The sequence below is a fragment of the Rhyacophila brunnea genome, unplaced genomic scaffold (genome assembly GCF_057557595.1).
Source record: "Rhyacophila brunnea isolate RB1 unplaced genomic scaffold, BYU_Rbru_1.0 scaffold_16, whole genome shotgun sequence".
Taxonomy (NCBI): Eukaryota; Metazoa; Arthropoda; class Insecta; order Trichoptera; family Rhyacophilidae; genus Rhyacophila; species Rhyacophila brunnea.
The window spans coordinates 19,812,219-19,837,049 of NW_028232816.1; the positions used below are offsets into that span (position 1 = coordinate 19,812,219).

General features: G+C 36.0%; 3 protein-coding genes across 3 annotated transcripts; 2 read left to right on the forward strand and 1 right to left on the reverse strand.

The window, feature by feature from the left end:
- Positions 1 to 954: 954 nt before the first annotated feature.
- TER94 (Transitional endoplasmic reticulum ATPase TER94) lies at positions 955 to 11,307 on the forward strand. Its single transcript, XM_085943878.1, has 13 exons — positions 955 to 1,090; positions 1,552 to 1,657; positions 2,874 to 3,127; positions 3,514 to 3,706; positions 4,365 to 4,575; positions 4,717 to 4,929; positions 5,885 to 6,078; positions 6,922 to 7,086; positions 7,300 to 7,507; positions 7,636 to 7,763; positions 8,087 to 8,252; positions 8,506 to 8,968; positions 9,952 to 11,307. The coding sequence occupies exons 1-13, from the start codon at positions 1,074 to 1,076 to the stop codon at positions 10,049 to 10,051; spliced, it is 2,418 nt and encodes an 805-aa protein (XP_085800004.1). The 5' UTR covers positions 955 to 1,073; the 3' UTR covers positions 10,052 to 11,307.
- Positions 11,308 to 15,170: 3,863 nt separating this feature from the next.
- On the reverse strand, positions 15,171 to 21,038 carry RpL12 (ribosomal protein L12). The gene is made up of 4 exons (XM_085943860.1): positions 20,883 to 21,038; positions 20,726 to 20,799; positions 20,438 to 20,618; positions 15,171 to 15,405 (listed from the first exon to the last, which is right to left on the reverse strand). The coding sequence occupies exons 1-4, from the start codon at positions 20,917 to 20,919 to the stop codon at positions 15,203 to 15,205; spliced, it is 495 nt and encodes a 164-aa protein (XP_085799986.1). The 5' UTR covers positions 20,920 to 21,038; the 3' UTR covers positions 15,171 to 15,202.
- A 291-nt stretch (positions 21,039 to 21,329) lies between these two features.
- TSG101 (tumor susceptibility gene 101) lies at positions 21,330 to 24,539 on the forward strand. Its single transcript, XM_085943863.1, has one exon. The coding sequence runs from the start codon at positions 21,487 to 21,489 to the stop codon at positions 22,738 to 22,740; it is 1,254 nt and encodes a 417-aa protein (XP_085799989.1). The 5' UTR covers positions 21,330 to 21,486; the 3' UTR covers positions 22,741 to 24,539.
- Positions 24,540 to 24,831: the final 292 nt, after the last annotated feature.

Consider the following 24,831-nt stretch of genomic DNA (forward strand, 5'->3'; position numbering starts at 1 on the left):
CGAGCATCGAAACTTTTTAATAACATAAAAATACAATGTTTTCTTGCATAACAATAATCATGATAAACCAAAGAGATTGGTTTGTGATTTTGTGATAAACTGTAATAAATTTATGCAATCATGCTGCATTACTATTTAGCCAAATTTCAGGCTCAAATAATGATTAATTTGGTACAAATTTTGAAAAGAAGATTAATATAATCGTAATGACGTTATCTTTCCCCATTTCATGATACCTAGGTACATATTTATTTCGTTACCTATGCATTTAAAATAATTTGATCGAGTTACTGATATCATTGTAAGGATTGCCTGTTTTTGACATTTTGACTCAAAACACGATTCAATTTATTAACTTAAAAACTGTATTTATTAACGAACAACAAATAACGAATCTTTGAATCAAATACTTTCTATTTCACGCCCATATGTTCCATATGGATCAATTTTCAAAAAATAACTAAATACATTGAAAATATTGTGGCTAAAATATTCCACATACCTATTCGTATTCTTATAACTACGACAAAATATCGATACCGGTATCGTATCGGTCAAAAAGTAACGACACTTAATTGTATCAATACTTTTTTGACGGCCCTAATTGTAGACTTTCACAAAAACCAAAGAGATTCTCTTTGGCAAAAACAGATTGTTCATTATGCAAATAATGAAAGTCATCCTCATGAAAATATGAATCTCTTTTATAATCATTAAACAAAATAAAAACCATCAGCTTCTTGAACTCATCGTGGTATACGTTTATTGTATTATATTTTATAATTATTCTGGCTTTTAATTTTTGATAGGTACCTAGGTACTTTAAAAAAATGTGCAATTTTTAGTTGCTTGTTGCTTTATGGCTTTACGTATATTATCTATATCTATGGTCAATTGGTCACAGTGGCAACCCTGAGTCTGACACGGACTAATGAAATACGGCAACGTCACGTTATCTTCTGGAAGCTAGTGAGTGCATCGGCGGATCAGCATTTTGATTCGGCTTTCATAGGCATAGGCGTGTGTTTCAAAGCAAATTCTCGTTTTAATAAATCTTATACGTTTCTGAAAATATGGCTGAAGGAAAAAGGTATGTCCATTCATTTCTCAATTGCACGTATTATCCTCATTTCGGCGCAAACTTTTTACTGTTTTTGTCAGCGTTTGTTAGTCAAACAATATCCCAAAGTGGCTTGTCATCATGTCGCCGATTATTAACTTTTATAACAATTTAACTGCAAAGATCAAATGTGTTATTGATAAATCGCACCGCAAATTGTTTACACTTATATCATGACGTTGCGAGACAGAGATTGTTTAAAATTTATTTATAAATAAGTGACTTGTCAATAATCTTATGATATAACCCTATCAACAAAATTTTCTAGATTTCTTTGTTACTAAGTATCTTTTTTTCAATGTTATCTCTCTTTCTAGAAAATTATTAAATCGGTAACCGTCGTTAGCTGTTATTAAAAATAAATTTATATTGCCCCTTTGTATCACAATAAAAAAATATGAATGTTTTTTTCTTTGTTTTAACCCTTTCAGTCCCGATGACCTATCTACCGCGATCCTTCGTCGCAAAGACCGCCCAAATCGTCTCATCGTCGAAGAAGCCGCCAATGATGATAATTCAGTTGTCACACTTTCCCAAGTATGTATATTAAACAAAAAAAATAGTGGCATGATCCAAATAGCATTCTACTTGACAGAAACACCTTATAAAATAGTAAAATTACCCAATTCATCACAATTATACAGGGATGCGCCAACACAAAGTCTCCTCCCCCCCACCCCCCAAATAATAAAAATAGTGGAAATATATTCTGAATTATAATGTAAGGCGTCTTAAATCGATAGATATGACGTATCAAATAAACCACAGAAGCACAATTTATAAAAGAATATTTAATGACATGGGAAAAATTTATCATGAAGTTCATTTTATATAATTGAATAACATGTTATATTTTTTAATATTTTTTCCTATTTAATATTTCCTTGACACATGACAAAAAATATTGCACAATTCTTTCTATAGTTTACTATAGTTTCAACAGTCATAAAATTAAATATAGTACAATATTTCAGTCTCACTTTCTAGGTAAAAAAAGTTCACCATTTTATTATCTATTACTCCAATAATTTCTACGTATTATTGGTATTTATCTGAAAAACCTGGTAAACATTAACCGAGTCTTATTCAAAATCACATTTTTCACTCGCTGCATGAGTGCTTTGCCCACTAAGCTATCGATCTGTCTTGTCATTCTTTCGAAGGAGTCCAAATTCTGATGTGAGGAACATAATTCAATAATCATTTCTGTAAGCAATATTTCGATTATTATTCATTGAAGAATACTTGTGTTTTTTCTTTTCAATAAGGAAAGAATTCCGTTCTTGCTCACATATAGGTATATGATAATCGAAAGTATGCAATACATTTCAATGATTACTGACAACAGTATTTCTATATGAAAACAATGTATTGTCTGTAAACTGTTGAAGTGATCATTGTCTTTTGTTTTTTTTTTTATTCTGTTTCTAAAATAATTTCAACTGCCCGACACCTGTGAGAATCATAATATCATTTGAAAGTCATACCTGAAACTTACCATGTACTTACGGTTGGTTTAGTCATAAAACAAATGTTACGATGGACTACAGATGATGACACCTTAACTCATTTAGTGCTAAAACCGCGACTGGCGCGTTTGGAGTCGTTGGCCATTAGACATAATTAACGTGTTATTTAAATGTGGTAATTAAAAGGTTAGCAGTGATTGTGTTAAGTTCAAACGTCCTACATGTTGACACACTACAATCAGCTCTATATTAGTACGTTTACGATGTTCATTGTAATCTTGCAGACTAAAATGGACGAGCTGCAGCTGTTCAGGGGAGATACGGTCCTCCTGAAAGGAAAGCGGCGAAAGGAGACAGTGTGCATTGTCCTTTCAGACGAGTCGTGCCCTGATGAAAAGATTCGAATGAACAGAGCTGTGAGGAATAATTTGAGAGTACGCCTCAGCGACATTGTAGCCGTAGCGCCTTGCCCCGATGTCAAGTACGGCAAGCGAGTTCACATTCTTCCCATGGATGACTCTGTGGAAGGACTCACTGGGTAAATTTCACAACTTTCATATTATTATATTGAAAATATTATCAACATGCATATAATAACATTATTACCTATGCATTTTATTTCCATTGTATTTATTGTTACCAAAATAAAATAATAGCTTTTTTTTATAATAATTGGCAATTTAACCATACCAAAATGTTCTGGAGTCACTATCAAGTATTGTAATACAAAAAGTTTGATAGGCTCCCTCTTGATATGTACAAACTCTTCACTATCAGGGCTTTTTCATCTACCAACATGACCTACTTAAGTTACAGTAAGGGGATAATCCTTCAATGTATGAATAAAATCTGAAATTGGTTGTATTTGTCTGAAGAAAATAATGAATGGTATATTAAGTACGTATATTGTTCGTCTTGTTCCAGCAATCTCTTTGAAGTGTACCTGAAGCCGTACTTCTTGGAAGCGTACCGGCCGATCCACAAAGACGACACATTCATCGTAAGAGGTGGTATGCGAGCCGTAGAGTTCAAAGTGGTGGAGACAGACCCCGTGCCCTACTGCATAGTCGCCCCAGAGACAGTTATTCATTGTGAGGGTGACCCCATCAAGCGAGAGGTAATTCATAATTAAATGTAAAAAGCCACCACAGACAGAATACGGACAATATATAGACTGGATAAAGCCTAATGAACACCGTGAGAATTGATTATTGACTATTTGTCTAATTCAGTGATATGAAGCAGAAGAGACAAAATGCTCATTCTCTGGATCCAAATACTTAAATCGATCGACAAAATGCAATTATTGTGTAAATTGAAATTTTTATTGATTCAGATGAGTTTAGATATACACATCCATCCAAAACATAAACCTTCGATGAATGATTTTCTTGAAAATGAAAATATTCAATATAAAACTGTTTTTATCCACATAAATTACAATATCGTCATCCTTTCAAGTGGGGTATAGAATGTTTTGCGTGTCATGTTTAAAGTACTATTTTGATACGGAGTAAAGTTTATTATTAATTTACAATCCCATTTAACATTCATGAGTTACTGAGTATTGCTGTTTATCAAACAAGGATTGAAACAAATATTGGAAATAAATTTTCATCTTGATAATCCTCGAATATTTGCTTAAACACGATGGCAAACAATCAGCGAATGCAAAAGATAATTTACACCACATTAAAAATGAACAAGCTTTACATTGTCCGAGTTGGATAACCATATAATTTTATTTGATAACATCTTCATGAATTTATTTGTAGGAAGAAGAAGAGGCATTGAACGCCGTAGGCTACGATGACATTGGTGGTTGCCGCAAACAGTTGGCGCAGATTAAAGAAATGGTGGAACTTCCCCTCCGCCATCCTTCTCTCTTCAAAGCCATCGGAGTAAAACCCCCGCGAGGTATTCTACTCTATGGACCTCCCGGTACAGGAAAAACTCTCATCGCACGAGCTGTCGCCAATGAGACAGGTGATAATAAAATAAAATCCATAAACCATCATCAGATACAGTAGTAATGCCATATGTGATTTATAAGCTGCCTCTTTCTATGCACAAATTGGATAATACGTCATTATCACTCCCTATGACCGACTTGTGTGATGGTTCCAGGCGCATTCTTCTTTTTGATCAACGGTCCGGAGATTATGTCAAAGCTGGCGGGCGAGTCAGAGTCAAACCTGCGTAAGGCGTTTGAGGAAGCCGACAAGAACTCTCCCGCCATCATCTTCATTGACGAGATCGACGCCATCGCCCCCAAAAGGGAGAAAACGCATGGAGAAGTAGAGCGCCGAATCGTCAGTCAGCTCCTGACTCTCATGGATGGTAACGTTCTTTTATATTTCATTTATTCTAATTCCTGTTCCACATTCAATTACATAGTTCGTAATATTAAGAAGACCTATTTAACAAGTTAACACTCAAAAACTAAAAACGTGGATGATCCATGTTTTCAGGGATTGTTTGACATGTCTTACCATTTGGCTGACCTATTCATGGAGTAACTAAGAACCTTATTTGCGTAATATATTCAATGGACGGATCCGGAAATTCATTTATATCGTGAAAGATATCGGTTAACTTGGAATAGTGATTGAAGCAAATTGAAGACAGATTGCCGAGATTGTTATGGAATTATGCTGAAACCATCTTCCTTAACTTGTCTTTGCGAGTTCCTCTATCATGACAACACATTGTAATGGTGTGGAGATATTCATTATCCTTTTCTTGTGACGTTGTCTTCAATACAAACACTTAGCGGGGTTCAAATCCCACTCGGTACAAATATTTTTCCTATGTTTGGAACTTTAAAAAATATATAATAAAACCCCTCTTGTTAATTAAAAATTAAACAATCTGTAGGTAACACTGAAAGACATGCACCGGTCCACCCCATGAGAAAGTTTGAATATCACTGATCTAGACCAATAAATGCTACATATGCCTGATGCTCGATCGGGTCAATACTAAAGAGGTCCTTAGGTCCAAGCAATAGAATCGATCAATTGGACTTCTAGCTAACATAAAAACCACAATCTTCCGATGTGATTGGACATTGGCAATCTGGTTAATCGAAAAAACAAAAGAAATCTTTACTTCCAGAAAAATATTTTTGAAAACCATTATTACAAAGTTTAACAATTTTTTCAAAATTTCACTATCCCTCCATTTGCCATTTTTTGATGCTCTTATGAAACTAATGATCATAGTGAAATCCGTATAATTGAAGTTCTAATGTTCATTAATTTCAATATAAGTTATATAAAAATTTCTATCTTAGGTATGAAAAAATCATCCCATGTAATTGTAATGGCTGCCACGAATCGTCCAAACTCGATTGACGGAGCGCTCCGCCGGTTCGGCCGCTTCGATCGAGAAATAGACATCGGAATTCCTGATGCCACCGGCCGCCTGGAAGTCTTACGTATTCACACCAAGAACATGAAGTTGGCAGAGGATGTTGATTTGGAGCAGGTTAATACTTCTCTATTACAATAGTATCTGTGGTCTTTGATGGTCGCATTATGACTTCTACTAAATAGTTTTCCTTTTTCTATTGGCCCATTCTAAATTATTTAAGTAATGACAGTATTCTATGGTTAGAACTATAATCTACTTTTAATGGATAATTACTCAAAAACCAGGTTATAAGAGAGAGCCTCTTATGACATCTGTCATGTTCTACTGATGACCTGCAGGAAGTCAACCTGACCTCTGGTCCTGGAAGATAGCTAGTCCACAGCGTGCATATGGCAAAACTATTGGAAGCTGGAATGGCCTGAGGACACCACCGCGTTGTGTCCATGTCTAAATAGCGCTGTCTGCATTCAGGCATTTTGTCATTCGCTAGATGAACGCATTGCAGTGCATGCATAGCCTGTGCACATATTTCCATCACCGATGGACATCTTTTCAACATCACCAACCGAATGATTCTGCGAAAAATGTTTAATAGTAGTATGTTATACTGTAATTATTTTGAGACAATTAAGCCAAAAATACTATAATTTTGAAGTTGGCGTAGTACGTAGCACGCCTTCCTAAAGCATGCGCAAAACTATTCAGAATTAAAAAGTTGTAGTGAAGTGGAAGATTGAGTGACCAAGTTTAACTTGAATATTTGAATTTTTCTGAAATGAAATTATTGAATAATTCACATTATTTTTTAATGAAGTGTCTTCTAGATTAAATCCATTTTCTGCTTAGACCCATATCCTACTTGCTACTCAAGTACATATCCAATTATTCGATTGGTTCGGGTCAATATGGTTCAAAATAATGTTTCAAGTATTATAATTTTGTTCTTTTTTTTTTTAGATCGCTGCAGAATCTCATGGGCATGTGGGTGCCGATTTAGCTTCCCTCTGTTCAGAGGCTGCTCTGCAACAAATCAGAGAAAAAATGGATCTCATTGATCTCGAGGATGACCAAATTGATGCTGAGGTTCTCAATTCACTCGCCGTTTCAATGGATAACTTCAGAGTAAGTTGAAAATACACGCAATATCGTATCTTCACCTTCCTTCAAACAAGGTTTCCATTTATGGATAAGACTCAAATCTCACAACACCAACCTGTGTAATTTGCTTTACTCTTTTGTGTCACCATTTTTAATTTGTTGCCTCGGATGAAGATCCAATTGCCAACAAATATAAAACTGTATATTAAGAGTCTTTTGTGTTGTATGTAATTCTAGTACGCAATGACCAAGTCCTCTCCATCTGCATTACGTGAAACAGTAGTGGAAGTCCCCAATGTATCTTGGACGGACATCGGTGGATTGGCCAACGTGAAGAAAGAATTGCAGGAATTGGTCCAGTATCCGGTGGAGCATCCCGATAAGTTCCTTAAGTTTGGAATGCAGCCTTCCAGAGGAGTGCTCTTCTACGGACCTCCAGGATGCGGTGAGTTCTTTTATTTCATACTTCTACTCTACATGTCGATTTGAGAGCATACATACCGACCAGTTAAAACTTGAATAAAACTTGTATAATATAATGTAATTTTCTTATATTTATTTATTTAATTCCAGGTAAAACTCTTCTAGCTAAAGCCATAGCCAATGAATGTCAAGCGAATTTTATTTCTGTCAAAGGGCCTGAACTTTTAACTATGTGGTTCGGTGAATCTGAAGCCAATGTCAGAGATATTTTTGATAAGGTGGGTTAACACTTATTTTGTAATAATATCAAGTATAATCATGGCGATAGCAAGATAAAAAATAGGGTAAGAAAAGAAAAGAAAATATACCAGAATCAAGAGGGAAAGCACATAAGTTGCAGGACTACGAGATTTGCTCCATGGTCTGAATTCATACCCTATTCAATTAAGTCATGTTCTATCCTGCAGTATACTGGTAGACTTTTGCACTAATTCTGATATGATGGAAAACAGATGTTGATTTTTTTTCAATATCTTTTGTAAACTCCATAATGAAACTTATGTTTAGAATGTTAGTAATTGAATTGTTCTGTTGATCGTAGGCGCGGTCAGCTTCTCCTTGCGTACTCTTCTTTGATGAGTTGGATTCTATTGCCAAATCTCGCGGCGGGTCGGTGAGCGACGCCGGTGGAGCAGCCGATCGAGTCATCAATCAAATCCTCACAGAAATGGACGGCATGGGTGCCAAAAAGAATGTATTCATAATAGGTATGTAACCTGGCAATTCACTGGGACAAACTTTTTGACTTAATCGAAACAAATAATGTCCTATTTTTGTGACAAGCCTAAGCAATTGACAGTCAAGTTGTCTTAGAATACCCAATTTTTTCCATAGAATTTAAAATGAGAAGCCTACTTATAAATACCTACTTAGTTATACAGATACTATGGATATTTTATTTTAAATTCTTCCATTTGAAGGCTTGAAGCGTTCCCTCATTTCAATCTGGATCACTTTCAGGCGCGACGAACCGTCCGGATATAATTGACCCGGCGATCCTGCGACCGGGACGTCTCGATCAGCTTATCTACATCCCCCTGCCCGATGAGAAGTCACGCGAGGCTATCTTCAAGGCCAACCTGCGCAAGTCACCCGTGGCCAAGGACGTAGACCTTTTGTATATCTCCAAGGTGACACAGGGATTCAGCGGTGCTGATCTCACGGAGATCTGCCAGCGGGCGTGCAAGCTCGCCATCCGACAGGCAATTGAAACGGAGATCACTCGTGAGCGGCAGCGCCAGCAGGCCACGCCTGCAACTGCCATGGACATGGATGAGGAAGATCCCGTCCCTGAGATCACCCGCCTGCATTTCGAGGAGGCCATGAAGTTTGCTCGACGCTCTGTCTCTGACAATGACATTCGCAAGTACGAGATGTTTGCGCAAACCCTTCAGCAATCCAGGGGCTTCGGCACCAACTTCAGGTACTTGAGCTGGCTTTGTGTCTGTTTTGTTTTAGCTATGGAGTGTGTATGTAATTCATACATTTATTATTCAGAGAAAACATGACGTAATTTAAACCCCTTGAAAGTGTTAAAAATTTCTTTCTCATACAGCGCTCGAAATGGAAAAGTTAACGTATCCGGAGCGCTCGAAAATTTTCTGAGGATATTTACATGGTTATCAAATTGATAAACATAAGTGTGCTAGATGTTTTGTTATATGCCATATCTAGCTCAGACGGTCAAATTATTTTGTCCACGAGACAGAGCGATAACTTTACAGATTTCACGAACCGGAACGGCGCTCCGGTGCGTTCCCGTCCATTTCGAGCCCTGTTCTCATACCATGTTCAATATAAAATAAACATTCTAAAGATGACTTGTGAATATTTACCATTTCAATGGATTGCTTCTAAATAATTGAGGGGCTAAGCATTAAAAGGACTATAAGTGACATAAATGAGTTTTTGTAGTTGGACACCTCAAATAATTGAGACTGAATGCGCACATTTTATTAATATAACGTGATTAGAATTCGACTTCTATATCAAGACGTAGATATCACTGTGGCCGTTTCTGGATATAAAACCATTGCAATACCGCCAGCACATAAAAACTGCGAAAAAATACTGTCATCGCGCCATGAAGCCGAACTATAGGTTAAAATCAGAAAGTTATTGATAATAAATGTTTTTGCCTGACATATATCTCTTCAACCATAAACGTAATAATGGATTAAAGGTATTGAATGATATATCAAATGTTAGCATGTGGCGCCCTCACTCAGTGGACAACTCATACTGCAGCCCGATTTCCTAACTATCGTCTCACGCTCGAGCGGGCGGCATGTATTGGCTGACGTCACAATTACGTCATGTCGTCTGGTGCCACACGAGACGATAGTTAGGAAATCGGGCCCCTGGAGCTATACATACTATAAATAAGTAATTTTTATTTCTTTTCAGATTCCCAGCGGGTCAGAACAGCACGGGGGCCGCAGGCACTTCCAGCGGGGACGTTCCCACTTTCCAAGACGACGCGGGTGACGACGACCTCTACAGCTAAACCATTCTTAGGCAATTAATTCAGGGACTAATATTAATCTGCACACAACTGTTACCCGATTACCGCCCACAAATTATCAATTACCATTCTCGTGTTTCTTTAATGCTACAGCCTACAGATTGTCGTATTTAATTTTTTCGTGTTTTATAATTTGAAAAATATTTTTTTACTTTTGTGAAATGTTTGTACCTAGTAACAAATACAATTTATTATTTTATTGAGGTGTTGAGTGGACGTTACAACATTATAGCAATATGTAATCTACCAGTTATTAAAAATTATTATAAACTTTAATTTTAGAAGTTTTTTTGTTATTTGTAGATGGTGAACAAACACAAAGATGGCGTCATCTCATTTTGTACGGTTTCCTATGTAGAAATAAGCTTGTATTTTTTCCACATCTAATGCTTAGATGTACAAGAAAATGGCGTTATGTACCTACAAGATTTAAAATTTATGGACGTTCTGAATTACTTGACTTTGCTGTTCAACACCTCAATTACTTTTCTACGCAGATTTCAAAGTTAAATCGTGTGTATTCAGTACTTACCATAATAAGTACGATGAGAAGCAAACCATTTGTTGATCTCTCATGTTAATAAAATATTATCAATAATAATGATATTATTATCACGAATCTGAATGCCAATTTAACATGATTTTTTGTAATTTAATTATTGGTGTGCGATTTAAATGGTTTTTTTATCATTTAAATTTAAGTCTGGGTCCCGTCATTCACCTCTGTTTTACTATGAATGACATTTTGTGTAGAATTACGAATATTAAATTAAATATAGGTTAAATTAACACATAGGCTCTAAAATGGATTGCAATTATCGGAGGTTTTTTTTAAAAAAAAAAGTAATTACTAAATGCTGGTTTGAGAGGAAGTGGGTCTTATTTCCAACGTAGTCCTAATATTTATTTCCACATAAAATAACATCGCCTTTTATGTTTTAAATTTAGATCTGCCGTTTGGATTAAAATAGTTTTTAAAATTATGAGTGTCGGTTACATACAATTTTGTATTCATATGCCTGTTTAAAAAGACCACTGCCTACAGTATTGTAAATGTTTAATATATGTATAAGTTTTTTTATCTCTACCTATTTGGGTTGTGTGGATACCAAACATGTCATCGGTCCACACCAAACATGTAGACAATATTGAAATTATTAGGGAATTACAGTTGTCATTCAATGTCACCAATATGCTGTATTTTCAACTTCCTAAAATACAACACAAAATATACATAATGTGTCTTTATTTTTTATAACCATCCCCTCTAATGTCCATAATCCCTCGTATCATCGCCATTACGGACTCATAACGTGATGATTCCGTTAGCTGTTCTGGAAAGAAATGGCCGGATAGCATTGAGGCCGGTCATGTTCCGATTTTATTAGATTTAGTAAGAACATTAATTTGATATTGTCATGTCATACTTATGAGCACCTACTTTTGAATCATTTAAAATTTTATATAAATATGTGTTGACACATTGTCGCTATAGGATTGGTTTACCGAATATCCGTTTTTGTCGAAATCAACCTTTTAATGCAGAATGTTTTTTTGTATCTAATTGGATTAGAACCATCCCTTTCTTTAAATTACTTTGTAATGGTAATGAATACATCATTCATATGCTATAAAAATAACAATTTAAATATAGGATTATGAAATTTGTTTTTCGTCTCCTGAACATTTGGTCTATTCGGGAAACCAATCCTACAGCGACGACATATCAAACGCCGTAAAGTCCACTGAATGCCAAACAGAAAAATGCAGTTTTATCATATCTTTTAATACAAATGGTTGTAACATGTGAAATATTGTAAGATAATTGAATCTAATACCCACGATGGCTACAAGGAAGTCCTGAAGGTATTCCTTCAGTGCAACATTTATAAAAAATGTTTTTATTTTGGACTTATTTATGAGTTTTGATAAATTTTCACTTGGACTTAAAGCGGTTTGAAAAAACTTTGCATGGACTTAATGCAGTTCGATATGTATCCGGGCGGCCATGTTTATTATTTTCAAAGGGACGTATCCAGGAGTATGTTTATTGGCATTATCAATAAAAACAGAACAAGTTTATTTATTATCGAACTTAGGTAAGTGGTTTATGTCACAAGTCAAAAAAAAAAGTAAAATACGTTTTCGAATGCTGTCGTAATGGCCACTGAAACATGTGTCACAATTTTCCTAATGGTCAAAATATTAATAAAAAAGTCTTTTGAGGCACAAATAAAAAATCACATATTATGTTTTATGAGATATGTATACTCACCTATATTTTTAGATGGTTTGTGGTAAAATCTTTTTTTTCATGCTGCTACACTTCAACTATTCATAATTATTATTATTTGTTTGTTGCATTTTTATCGTGATCCTTGACTTAATAGGTAGGTAGGTGATAAAGTTTTTACCTACTTTATTGTATTAATTTACTGTTAAGTGAGAATCAACTGTGTTCGTTGTCAGTGTGTACTTGATAAGCGCGCGTAGTGCCCAAAGATGCCAAAAGGCGAAAACCGGATCGCAAAAAACGACTCAAATGAAATAGTAGAAAACTTAAATCCATTAGAATTTAATTTATTTAATGTTGAATTCAGCGGAATCTTAGGTATTAGTAATTATTATAAAATATATTTAGGAATATCACTTCCCTCCATTTTCGAAAGTGAATAGCAAGCTGTCACTTTTATTTTCAGTGTGGTTTTTCGTCTGGATTTTAGGACTTGAAGGTGGATAATTAACACACCGGAATTATGATGGAAACGACAAGTTTTATTTAGTTAATATTATATAATAGTTACATTTTGAATAATTTATTTTACGGAGGACGAAATGTGCGAGTTCACTGTTTGGCTGTTTTGGCGTATTATTCGCCATCTTGTGTTTCGCTTTCAACGAGAGCGTTGTCGAAAAACGGCGACGTTGCAAATATTTTTCAACGGTCATAATCTACGGCATTGCCGGCTCTATTATTATTATTTATTTTCGTAATCAGCGCTTACTATTTGTTGCATTTGATACCGACTTGGGCCTCTCCAGATACATCCCCATGTGGGTGTGTAACAGGTAATAACCTAGTTCATTGAATAATATAAGCAATATTACTCTTAATTTTAACTACATGGGTAAATTCGCAGTGACGTCCCGTGGGGGTCGGCAGATTGAGCGTTGCTTGGGGGCGGCAGTTACTCAAAGGGCGGCAAATAGAGGAGAATCACTTGGTATATATAGAAAGCTACCTAAACTTAGTAATAACGGAAATATCTTTCCATTAAAAAAATCAGCTCACTAGTTGTAAACAAAATAAGTATATTAATTAGGTAAGTACTATAAAATCTTCTACAGGACTTTATTTTTTTGTCGGGTTCGCGGTGTCTAGTTTACTTCCGTTGTTCTTGGACATCACTTTATTCACAGTCACTCGCGAGTTATGGAAGTTGTATGTATATGGTGTATTTTTAAATGTACCTACCTATGTGAAACCGTAGACTAGCAATATTGTTTATTGAAGCAGAGATGGCATTTATATTAGATTTAGTAGTATACCTATATCTTGTTAGTAATGTATCCATTCTACACACTTATTAGATATTCGAGTCATGAAAGGATATAAAAAGTACTCTATAAAAAAATGTGGCGGCATTTTGGCACTGCCTAGAGGCGGCATTTTGTCTAGGGACGTCACTGTAAATTCGCATTGCTCCAATACGGCCCTGTCTCACAAGTTACAACATACTGTAACGTCAAAAACTGAACTCAGTATCAAGTAAACTCAAAATTTCTGTCTTGTCGGCATTTTTCTTCTTAGCTTCGATGCTCGACCTCTTTCTGGCTTTGTCCGGATCCACAAAATCCACTTCTACATCCATTTTATGTAATAATTGTTTAGAAATTAAGGAAAATGATAGGTGCCGTCGTTCACCTGTAGCTTGAAAATAGAAGAATGGCGGCCATGACAGGGCACTAGCTTGTCAGTGATTGGCCCATAGGGACTTTATGGGGTTAGATAAAATACGCTTGTGGACTTTAGGTGGTTTGAAAAAATATTGATCTTTCATACGTAAACAGTGGACTTTTGGGGGTTTGCAGTATACCATAATGTGCAGATTTGCATACTCTATTAAACGTATATCAAGTCATTTTTTTCAATATATGGACTTTACAGCGATTGATATCCATCAACATATAATATATACAATATGATTGTATGTATCTCTAATTTAACTACCTATTTCCTTTAGTCATTCTCTTGTATTTTGGTGGTATTTATTATGTATCTTTGTGTTTTATTTACACATGAATTTATTGATCTCGATGCTACACAAATTAGATTCCGAAATATGAGACGAATGTAGGTTCTTGTATGAAAAATAGATTTAAAGAACGATGGCAATAAGGGAAGAGCAGTTTACAACTAGTTATCGCCTAACAGCCGTGTTCAGTAGCGGCACTTACAGCTTTCATGTAGTAATACTGTGTCTTCCAGCCACATGCCAATACCATAAGTCACTTGCCCATTATATACTACAATGAGTGGGATGTATACTTGGTAATTTCTCTTCATCACTAACGTGACGTGTCTGCGAATGTGTTAACCATATTCCAGTAAAGTTGCAAATTACCAAATTTTCATTTTGGCTTGGCCCTTCAATGTTATGTAAATCCCAGACCGGTTGCCTATCAGATGTGATAATGTCACAAGATAACAGTCCCACGATGGCCACGCGGCTTAAGCGTCAGCCTATAGTGTGGTTGTCCGAGGTGCGAATCCTGGATCTGACAAGTACACATATTGTTTTTCAATTTGTGTAGTCAGAGTATGTAGTTGAGCTAGTGGCTGACATCCATTTTGTGTAAAAAAAAAAAATCTGTTAATACAAACTTCCGCTCTGTAGAGGCCCTATGATCTTATTAGGATCGGACATGGTCGGAAAAAAAAATGTGGAGAAACAAAGAAAACCTTAATCAATTTATTTTTGCAATGATGAAGAGAGTTCTATCAATATTCAGACTATAAATGTTTCGGTGAAATAAATTCTGTCTTCAAGGAGGCTAAGAGAATAGAGATAGGGTTGTAATTGAAATAAAAGACATCGGCTAGGATAACTTTGTTTTATTTATAAAATTAGGTTACTCGTCGACGGTGACAATTCCCTGGTTGATTTCATCGATGAGATCATGGGGGTTCTTGCTGTCTACGGTGCATCCAACGGATTGGCAGGTTCCCAGGACTTCTTTGACGGTTCCAGACAGCTCGCGGGCCATTGACCTCGGCCTCATCTGCTTGGCAATGGTGATGATCTCGTCGAAGGACAGGTTGCCATTGTGCTTAACTGTAATCATAAAAATAAGTTACCATCATCATTAAACAAATAAGAGAATCAACTTTACTGATGTGATGTATTTACAATTAATGTTCGTTCTATTTTAATTTATTGATTACATGCATATTCTAAAGCCGTATTTAGACTAAGCAAACAAATGTTTGTTCTTCCCCCACTCCAGCAAAATTCTTATGCTCGCTTAACAAAAAGCGTGTAAGTTAGAGGTGAATTGGAAATACTATCACCAGTTTGTGTACCCAAGTCTCGGATGAAACTCCCAATAAACTTGTTCCCAAAAACTTGTGATGCCAGTTGGTAGACTTTCAACACTATTGACATTAAATGCGCGCGAGCGAGATAGCACGTGAATATAAGTATTATGTCTTAGCAGTGGTTAGATGACACACAGGCTCAAGATATCACAGCTCAAAACATGTTTAATACAGTATGCTAATTATATCCAATGGCCACCTAATCGTTACGCGCTAGGCGCGTCTTTAACATCCAATGAGAATAAAACACTGCTATTCATTTTTGGTAACAAGAATATTATAACCTAACAGAAAAACAACTCATAAATTTGAAATGTGTTTAAAATTTTATAATAAATGGACATTTTAAAAAGCCTAGCCGATATTTCAAATACTAATATGGAGTTGGGTTTTACTTCCAGTTGTGTATGAGACATGGTCACATATGCACACCAAACGCTCTATACAGTATTCCAAATACTAGGAAGTATTTTGGAACAAGTTTTGATACTAAGTGGTTGGGCCATTTATATTCCCATTCCAGTCCTTATCTCCTCACCCACCTCCTAATCCCCAGTGTTTTTGTCACCAGACAATCAGTAAGCAATTACGGGTCATGAGAGACGGTGTTACAAAGAACATTGAGTTGCATCTCGATAGCGGGCTTCTAATAGTCCACTTAAAAACCTCATCCACTAAGTGTTTTTTATACTGGTAATAAGTACACTTAGTCTTAAATTGACCAGTTTTTCCAACTCTAGTGTTCAAGAGAATTTCACTTGAGTGGGGGAAGAACAAGCAATCGCGCTCACTTGGTCTAAATGCGGCTTAAGGGGCCGCTGAAGAGCTCGCCATTCAAATATAATTCAGTATAAAAAGGACCTAGGTTAATTTAAATGATCTTTTTGCAAAAATCACTAATCATCAGAGATTTTATTTCAAGAAATATTATTATTATTACTGATAAATTTTTTTTTTAATGAACACCTGCTAGATGTAAAGCAGATCAGAAAACAGGGCTGTCAAAATAATATTAAGCATTCATATTTTTTAAATGTTAATTTCATCATAGTTTTTAATCAAACCTGTGCAAGTACGTACTGATAACTTGGGTGGATTTTGTAGCAAACATACTATTGATATATATACGGGTATATTATTATTATAACCCAATTCAAATTGAACATAGGTTGATACTCAAATACTATTATAGTATGTTTATGATTTCGAGAAAATAATACGATGGTATAATTAATCCATATCAATTATTTGAAAACATTACATTCGCACTTTGCACAAAATTACAAACACATTCGAAGTTTGCCGCACACGTACAGACCACGTGATATTTGTTTACGCAAAATCGTCGCTTTTCAAAATGGCAAATTTGATTACCAGATTTTACTGCGATGAATCAGTATGTTCCTTTTTGTCTTTTTTTATTCGTAGGTTTGTTCACTATGTACACCGAGAAATTTCCATTTATAAACTCGGAAACGATTTTTACAGAAGAGTTTTGGAATATAATGCAACCAAAACTGGAAAAAATTCCATCATGGGTGTTGACTTCCTGAATTAGCTAACCCCAGGTCCATGCCACTACGTGAACCACAGTGGATATTAAGCCATTTCCACACTGGCAACAAGTTGCTGGCAACCTCATTAAATTTTACGATACTTACCATAATTGCTTAAGAAATTTTACGATAATTATCGTAAAATCTAACGAGGTTGCCAGCAAATTAACTTGTTGCCAGTGTGGACCCGGCATTAGATGCACAAAACTTAAATAATATATATTATAAATAAAAATTAAAAATTATTATGATTTATGTCTTCGACAGCCCTGATGAAATAAATGTGAAATATGAGTGGGATCAGTCATAGAGCAAATTTATTGACACAAACAACTTTCACAAGACCTTTTTATATTAACTAGTAGACCAGATATTATGGACCACATGTTAAAAAATCATATTTTCAATTCTCAAGGCCAATTCTGTAGAACGTCCTCTTAAGGCTATACCTCAGTTGAGGCATGGTCTAAAAAGATCGAGGCTAGGCGATGTGCAGATTGTGCAAATGACGCGTACCGAACGAAATATAATTTGTCATATAAATCCAACACGCGTCCATTTAATGTTCTGTTTATTGTTCTATTAGTGACAATAATAATATTCATTGACAAGTTTTCTTTTTCAAGTAAATGGGTAACGTTTTTTAGTCATCTTTACACGATTTAAGAATTAATACCCCTGTCGCCATCACGAAACAAATTGACGTGTTCACAACCCGACGTTCGTTCTCCGATTGCCAGCGAGTCCAAAATTTCGTCGCACCTATAGTTGAAAATTATTTGCCGTTTCACTGAAGTACCGTCTTAACATATCACTTCAACATCAAAAAAGTGCTAAATGTGATAAATAAATCACTATCTATTTAGGCAGTTAATTATTGCCCTCTGAACCAATGACATTAATATGGACGAAGCATCTAGAAAATAAAATGACACTCACTTGGTGTCGCACTGGACCGACTCCACCGTTATTGTTGTGTTACAAAATGCCAATGTGCCTAGTTAAAAATTGTAAAAAAAATCTACTAAATACTCCAAGAAAGATGGGATATCACTTTTCATGTGTCAGTATTATTTATTATTTATAAAATGCCATTTTAAGATATTGATGAATGTTTATTCAATGCAATTGAATGACAGAAACCATTGGACAGTCGCCTGTGATGCGTTGGGCTCCCTTGCGTCTAATCTCCGAGAAGTCGTAAGTAACCGAGAATCTGTTTCTAACGCAATGAGTCATGACACTAATACGCCATTACAATAAAGGTTATATTACTGTAAACTCTCGAAGCTTGTATCGCATAATGGAAATGGATACGTCATATAGTCACGTGACATCTACCTATACATCTGTGAATGACTTTCATGCACAATTTCTCGTGCGCGCCGGGTATGAAGTGAGTCGTCCATTTAATATGTCATTGCTCTGAACTGTCAAAAAGTGCAATCTTTAAACAGCCCCTCTCCTAGCTGTGTTTACTTTTAGAGCGAGATAGAGTACATCAATTACACATAATCTATATCACGGGTCCCATCCGCTGCCTCAATTTATCGTTACCTGCGAGCAGCTGTCAAATATTGAGTGACTAGTAAAGTAACATAATAGGTATGTGTTTAATTACATGCTGCAATGACATGACTGATAAAACTGTAGGTTGTTATGTTTGAATACAAAATTTCGAGGTTCGGGTGGAAAAAATATAAATACGCCGACATGAACATACCCGAATAGACATATTTCACATGCATGCCTACGAACTTAAATTTACGCTATATTACGAATTTACTAATTACTGTAGATAACCGCTGATTACCGCCTTGTGCATAATAATATTAATGCAATCTTTTCGAGAATGAGAATGTTTGCAATTTTATTATGAAAAAATAAAGAGTGGAAAGCCATAAAACTACAATTAATTCTATCATTACTTACTGTTTGTGACCATTATAATCTTTCAACTTATGCAACAGTTATGCAATTATTATATCATATTTCAATTCATCAACTCAAGGGGTTTTATTGTTAAGAAATAAAACAGATATAATGACAATTCATCGATAAATAAATAAGATATGTGTGATTTCTCTGAGGATTAAAAATGCTGAATATGGCATTAAAAATAACGACCTAACTGGTTACCTGGAAATTTTAAATTTAAATTGTGGAGCGACATAATATTAGTCTATGGTGGAGTGGTATTGAATGATAGATTGTTGTGCATGCGTGAGATCGCAGTACGAGTTCGTTTCAGTATCTTTGTAGTGGTTTATGTGTGCTAGCTATTTACGCCCACGATGGCCGAGCGGCTTAGGCGTCGCCATATAATGATGTGGTTCCCAGGTTTGAATCCTGGGTCTCGCAAATAAACATTGAAATAATGGGAACTGAAATACACAACGGGTAAGGCGATAGCAGGTAACCGACTCGAGTAAGGAAGAATCCGGGTTAAACTTTCACACGTATTAAGAATACGTTTTAAGTCAAATACTGAAAACTGTTCTCGGTTTATGCATTTACGCTCATTTAATGTTGGTGTATTACACACACTATTGCACGTGCATAATGCGTGCTTCATTTTCGTAGGACACTCACACATTCAAAAGCCTGCTTCACCATGCAGCGTATTGAATATTGCCTATCGGTATTCTATTTATTATCTGTTCTGTGGGTATTTAATATAATTGTCTATATGGAATAAACTGTTTTCGTTAAAAAAAAATATAAAAGCTCATGCGGGCATCTGCGGAACAATTACCTTCGCAATATTTTATATTGTTATAATATGTAAAATACTTTTGTATGCTTATCTTGTATACTAAAGACCGGTCCACATTTAAAGGTTGATTTACACATCTGAATGTTGATACTATATCCAAAGTAGTAATATTATGTCATGTGACATGATAGTGTTTTTTCACACATCACAAATCTACTGTCGTGAAATATTTTTACTCAAGGGCATAACAAATAAATTATTAAAAAAATATGGTACATTATATTCTATCCACCATCACGAGTCTTACAATTGAATTTTAAAAGTGACATGGGACAAAGGTGGTATGGATATTAAATCAAGGTGGATAAAACTGTCTGTATAATTAACATTGAGTGCATCAACTATGACATATGTACCGAATGTCAATTAACAGCTGAAGTCACTAATATGAATGGTTATAATGCACATTCACTTGAAAATATCAACACAATACTCACTGTTCTTTTGCTTTTTACGATCTCGTGGGGGTTCTTTCAGTGCTTTGATAATTAAAGAAGCAGCAGAGGGGGCGACTGATATCGCCGCCTGTCTGTTTTGAATTGTCAGCTTTACTGTAATCTTCAAACCCTTCCAGTCGCCGGTGGCCTTGGCGATGTCATCACCTACTTTTTTGGGTGACTGAAAAAAATAATACACACTGTCAAATCTTGGGAATAGCGCGATGAAATGGTAAGGTTATGTTGACATGTCACTTCTCATATCGGCCGCTGAAACGGCGTACTCACCAGACCGAGGGGACCGATTTTAGGGGCGAGGGATGATGTAGCACCGACTTCACCACCGACACATCTTAAGAAGACTGAAAAACGAAATTCAGATTAGATAGAGACGGAATTTACATGTGTAAGTAAGTGCCATTTTTGTGCCAGAATATATTCTTACCGATTTTAACTTCCGACGGATCGAACTTAGGAGGCATTTTAGGATTATTTGTTTACGTTTTATTTATAAAATAAACGATATAGCCGATGATGGCTTCGGATTTCTTCAAGAAAATCCGCTTCGCTGTCAAATACTTGCCTATGGCGGCGAAAAAGGAGAGTTCGTTCAGTTTGGTGTTTACACCACAAAAAAGTTGATGCAGCTGTAAACTTTTAACAATTTTCAGCCAGCTATTAATTATTAAATTTAACCCAATACAGAATGTAGATCATGAAAATAAATCAGTCACCTGATTTTATCAAGTTTATCTCTCGTCATTTTTCGTCCACAGGCTGTTCTTTTATTTAAAATCTCACTTTCTCATACAATAATGAATAAACAGTCGCAAACAAGATTTTTAACCTAATTCATATTTTAACCTTGCAACTTTGTTGAGAAATTCTTGTCTATCATTTTATTTTTTATGCTTTGATTTGTCATATCATTTGACGTCTAAACATAAGAAATAAGAATAGTGGTGAAATAATTTTAGGAATTGTTTAACGTGTGAAATACATAGTAAAAATTGATTGTACTTGAAACATAGAGCGAGTAAATATTTAAGATGTCTGACGAAAATAAATTACGGCAGCTACTGTCAAAATATAAACATCCGGACAGGTCTCGACGAGATGTTTGGAACGCAGTACAGCAATACAAAGGTTTAATGTTCAACTTGGAGCCGTTTATTTTCAATGACGGCACATGTATGGACCTCTTGAACGTCGCCGGCACGATTCCCGTGCTATACAAAGGGTGCAAATACAATATACCAGTGTGCGCATGGTTGATGGACACGTACCCGAACAACGCGCCTCTCTGCTTCGTCAAACCGACGGCGGACATGCTGATAAAAGTCTCCAATTGCGTCGATAACGACGGCAAAATATACCTACGTTATTTGCACGAATGGAATGGGAACGGCTCTAACTTGCTGAAACTTATTAAAGTAATGTGCGCCACATTCAGTGAGTGTCCGCCGGTGTACGCAAAATCGCGCGATCAACCTGCACAACAGCCGCCGTATCCGACCTCTTCCTTCATGCCTCACCAGCCGGATCAGCAATCTGGGACGAATTTCTTACCTTATCCGGCTGGAAATCCGTTCCCCAGTTCTTTCGGAATGCCCCCGTATCCGCCGACGTCCACGCCGTACCCGCCCGCAGCGAATTCGGGCTACCCCGCGTCATCTGGTCCCGGATATCCTCAGTACTCCTACAATCAATATCCTTATCCTAATGCCCAAGGGAACGCCCAACCGTACCCTGGATATCCGCCGACCCCTCCGTCAACGAATACTTCTTCTGGCGGCACCATAACCGAAGAACATATAAACGCGTCTCTTCGCTCAGCGGTTGAAGACAAACTGAGAAGACGCCTGCGAGAACTATTCTCTCAAAATCAAGCCGAACTGGAAACTTTAAAAAGAACACAGCAAGAACTTGTGGAAGGCAAAAATAAAATCGATGATATATTAATGAAGCTGGGAAAGGAAGAGGCTGACTTGGATAAAAATATAGGCATTCTCGAGGAGAAAAATCAAGAATTAGAACAAAGCATAGCGAGGCTCTCCGAACAGGATGGGGTTGATCCTGACGAAGCCGTCATGACTACGGCACCACTTTATTATCAACTTCTTATTGCGTACGCTGAAGAGGCAACAACTGAAGATTCCATCTATTACATGGGAGAAGCCCTCAGGACTGGTGTCATCGATTTGGATTCCTTCTTAAAACATGTGCGTGCTCTTTCACGCAAGCAGTTCACTTTGCGTGCCTTGATGCAAAAATGTAGACAAAAGGCGGGCCTGGCTTATTAATAATTATAAACTGAAACATCTATCATGCGGCATGTTATCGTCTGCTTTTAGAAAAACAAAATGAGACAACGAAAATAAAAATCAATACAATAAAGTATTGAGTGGACGGCGATTATTAAATTATAATGAATATTGGTAAACAGACACATTTATAATTTATGAAGATCAATAAGGTATATTTGGTATTTGTACAATCATAACTGGAACAATTGTAGTGTCATATTCATAACTTTTACTATATTGAAATAATATATTCAATGTTATGTAAAACCATTACCTTCTCAATGTTATTGCATAATATACCCAAGCATTTCGATCATAGTGCAAGTTGTTGCCTATTCTTCAAATGCAATGTGTTAAGCTGTTTGTAGGAAACGATGATTGTTGTAAAATAGTTATCGAAATATTCAATCCAAAAGCATTCGAAGATAATCAATAATTATTAGCCTTACCATTGTAACTCCGTTATTCAGTGCCCCGGCCTGACAATAGTCGGCTTTGGCACATACCAATCTATGTTTTTATCAGGACGTTTAAACAACCGCAAATTATGCATGCATCGTAATAATAACCATAAGCCGGCTGCACATCCAAACTCGCCTCATCTGCAACACAGCTATAAACCAAACCTTGAAGGAATGTCACTTTCATGTCAGTCTCGAAATGTCAGTCATCAAAAAAATGAATCGTTATTGCACAAAAATACCATCAGACGCCGAATCATGGAATATTATCGATTGGATACAGAAATTTTCTGAAGTCTCTTCTTGTATAAACATAATTTATGTTGCGAATTTCTTGGACGAAGTGAATATTTGTGCGCCTGTCTGTTATTTTGTAGGAGATACGGCGACTGGTGATGTTGGAATTAAAATGGCGGACTCATAGTGGTTTGCGCAGGCATAACTGCAACACAGACGGCGAGCAACCTGAAGCATGAGTCTTGTAAAATTTGTTGCTAGCAACATTAGATTTTTTTTCAAACTAATATGTCACATCCCACCAATGTACAAAGCTCCATTTGGTAACATGTGTTTTGTGAATAACAACTACGTCACATCGACATATTTGTCATGCTGCAGACGAGACGAGTTTAGATGTGCGAACCGGCTAATAGGTAGAAGAATATTTTCTATCTTCATATTATGGTTAGGTTAGGCAGGGTTAATTGAATTTTATTCTTAGTTCAATGAAAATAAATATGACTGACAAAGTGTGCATTATTTTTGTCATATCTCCACAGCCTACCTCTACTATTACGGTTTGGCAGTGGCAAGATTTAATCGGTTTTTAAAAACTGACAAAGTTTAGTGTGCACTATTATTTGTGTCGAATCTCCACAGCCTACCTCTGCCCTTCACCGCTGGAGTCAGCAAACCTAAACTGAAAAAAAGACATGTCTGAGGATAGGTAAGCAGAGAAAATTTGTGGCAGACAGCAAAAATGTTTCCTGAAGAGACCCAAAACTTGCATTGGGTTGTTTGTAGATGGTTACATGTTTAGAATGAATCATGGCTAGAGGTGTTTAAAAAGTATTACATACTACTGTTCTTCTGATATGACACTGAAACTATCGATACGATTCTTTGTTTTGCAAATGTTTGTAGAGCCAATAATAATAAGGTTTTATAGTACGCCTGAAGCTTTTGTTGGTCTTTATAATTAAAAATGTTGGATTACCTGCATAATATGAATACGTGTATTAATTAAGGCGCTAAGTACCAAAATAATAAAAACTGACATTTTTATAGAAAAATGTTCTACATACCAACGCCAATAACTAGTCTAAGTGCCTCAAGCAAGTCAAAAAAATACAGAAAAATAATTAAACCTGTCGACGTTGTAAGTCCGTTGGCGTGTTTTATTTATAATGGTGTAAGTAGCACTGCAGTGGTCAACGGCATTCAATATAAAATAGCTGGCAATGATGTGTTGACACTTGCGAGTTCTAAATACCTAAAGTTATAGAAACTGCCGTGATTGCTTCACACTGTAAAACTACATTTTTTAAAAGGTCTGCTTCATGAAATTTTACTACAATGACTCGGTATTTTGTAACTACAGGCAATACTACTTTTTGGTACTTAGAGC

Bases quoted from the DNA above. Each gene is read 5' to 3' on its own strand.
- TSG101 (XM_085943863.1), top strand. From the start codon at position 21,487: ATGTCTGACGAAAATAAATTACGGCAGCTACTGTCAAAATATAAACAT.
- TER94 (XM_085943878.1), top strand. The intron at 7,087-7,299 runs GTAAGTTGAAAA...ATGTAATTCTAG, and splicing joins TTTCAATGGATAACTTCAGA to TACGCAATGACCAAGTCCTC. The intron at 7,508-7,635 runs GTGAGTTCTTTT...ATTTAATTCCAG, and splicing joins CTACGGACCTCCAGGATGCG to GTAAAACTCTTCTAGCTAAA.
- RpL12 (XM_085943860.1), bottom strand. From the start codon at position 20,919: ATGCCTCCTAAGTTCGATCCGTCGGAAGTTAAAATCG. The intron at 20,800-20,882 runs GTAAGAATATAT...TTCGTTTTTCAG, and splicing joins TCCGTCGGAAGTTAAAATCG to TCTTCTTAAGATGTGTCGGT. The intron at 15,406-20,437 runs GTGAGTATTGTG...TTATGATTACAG, and splicing joins TCGTAAAAAGCAAAAGAACA to TTAAGCACAATGGCAACCTG.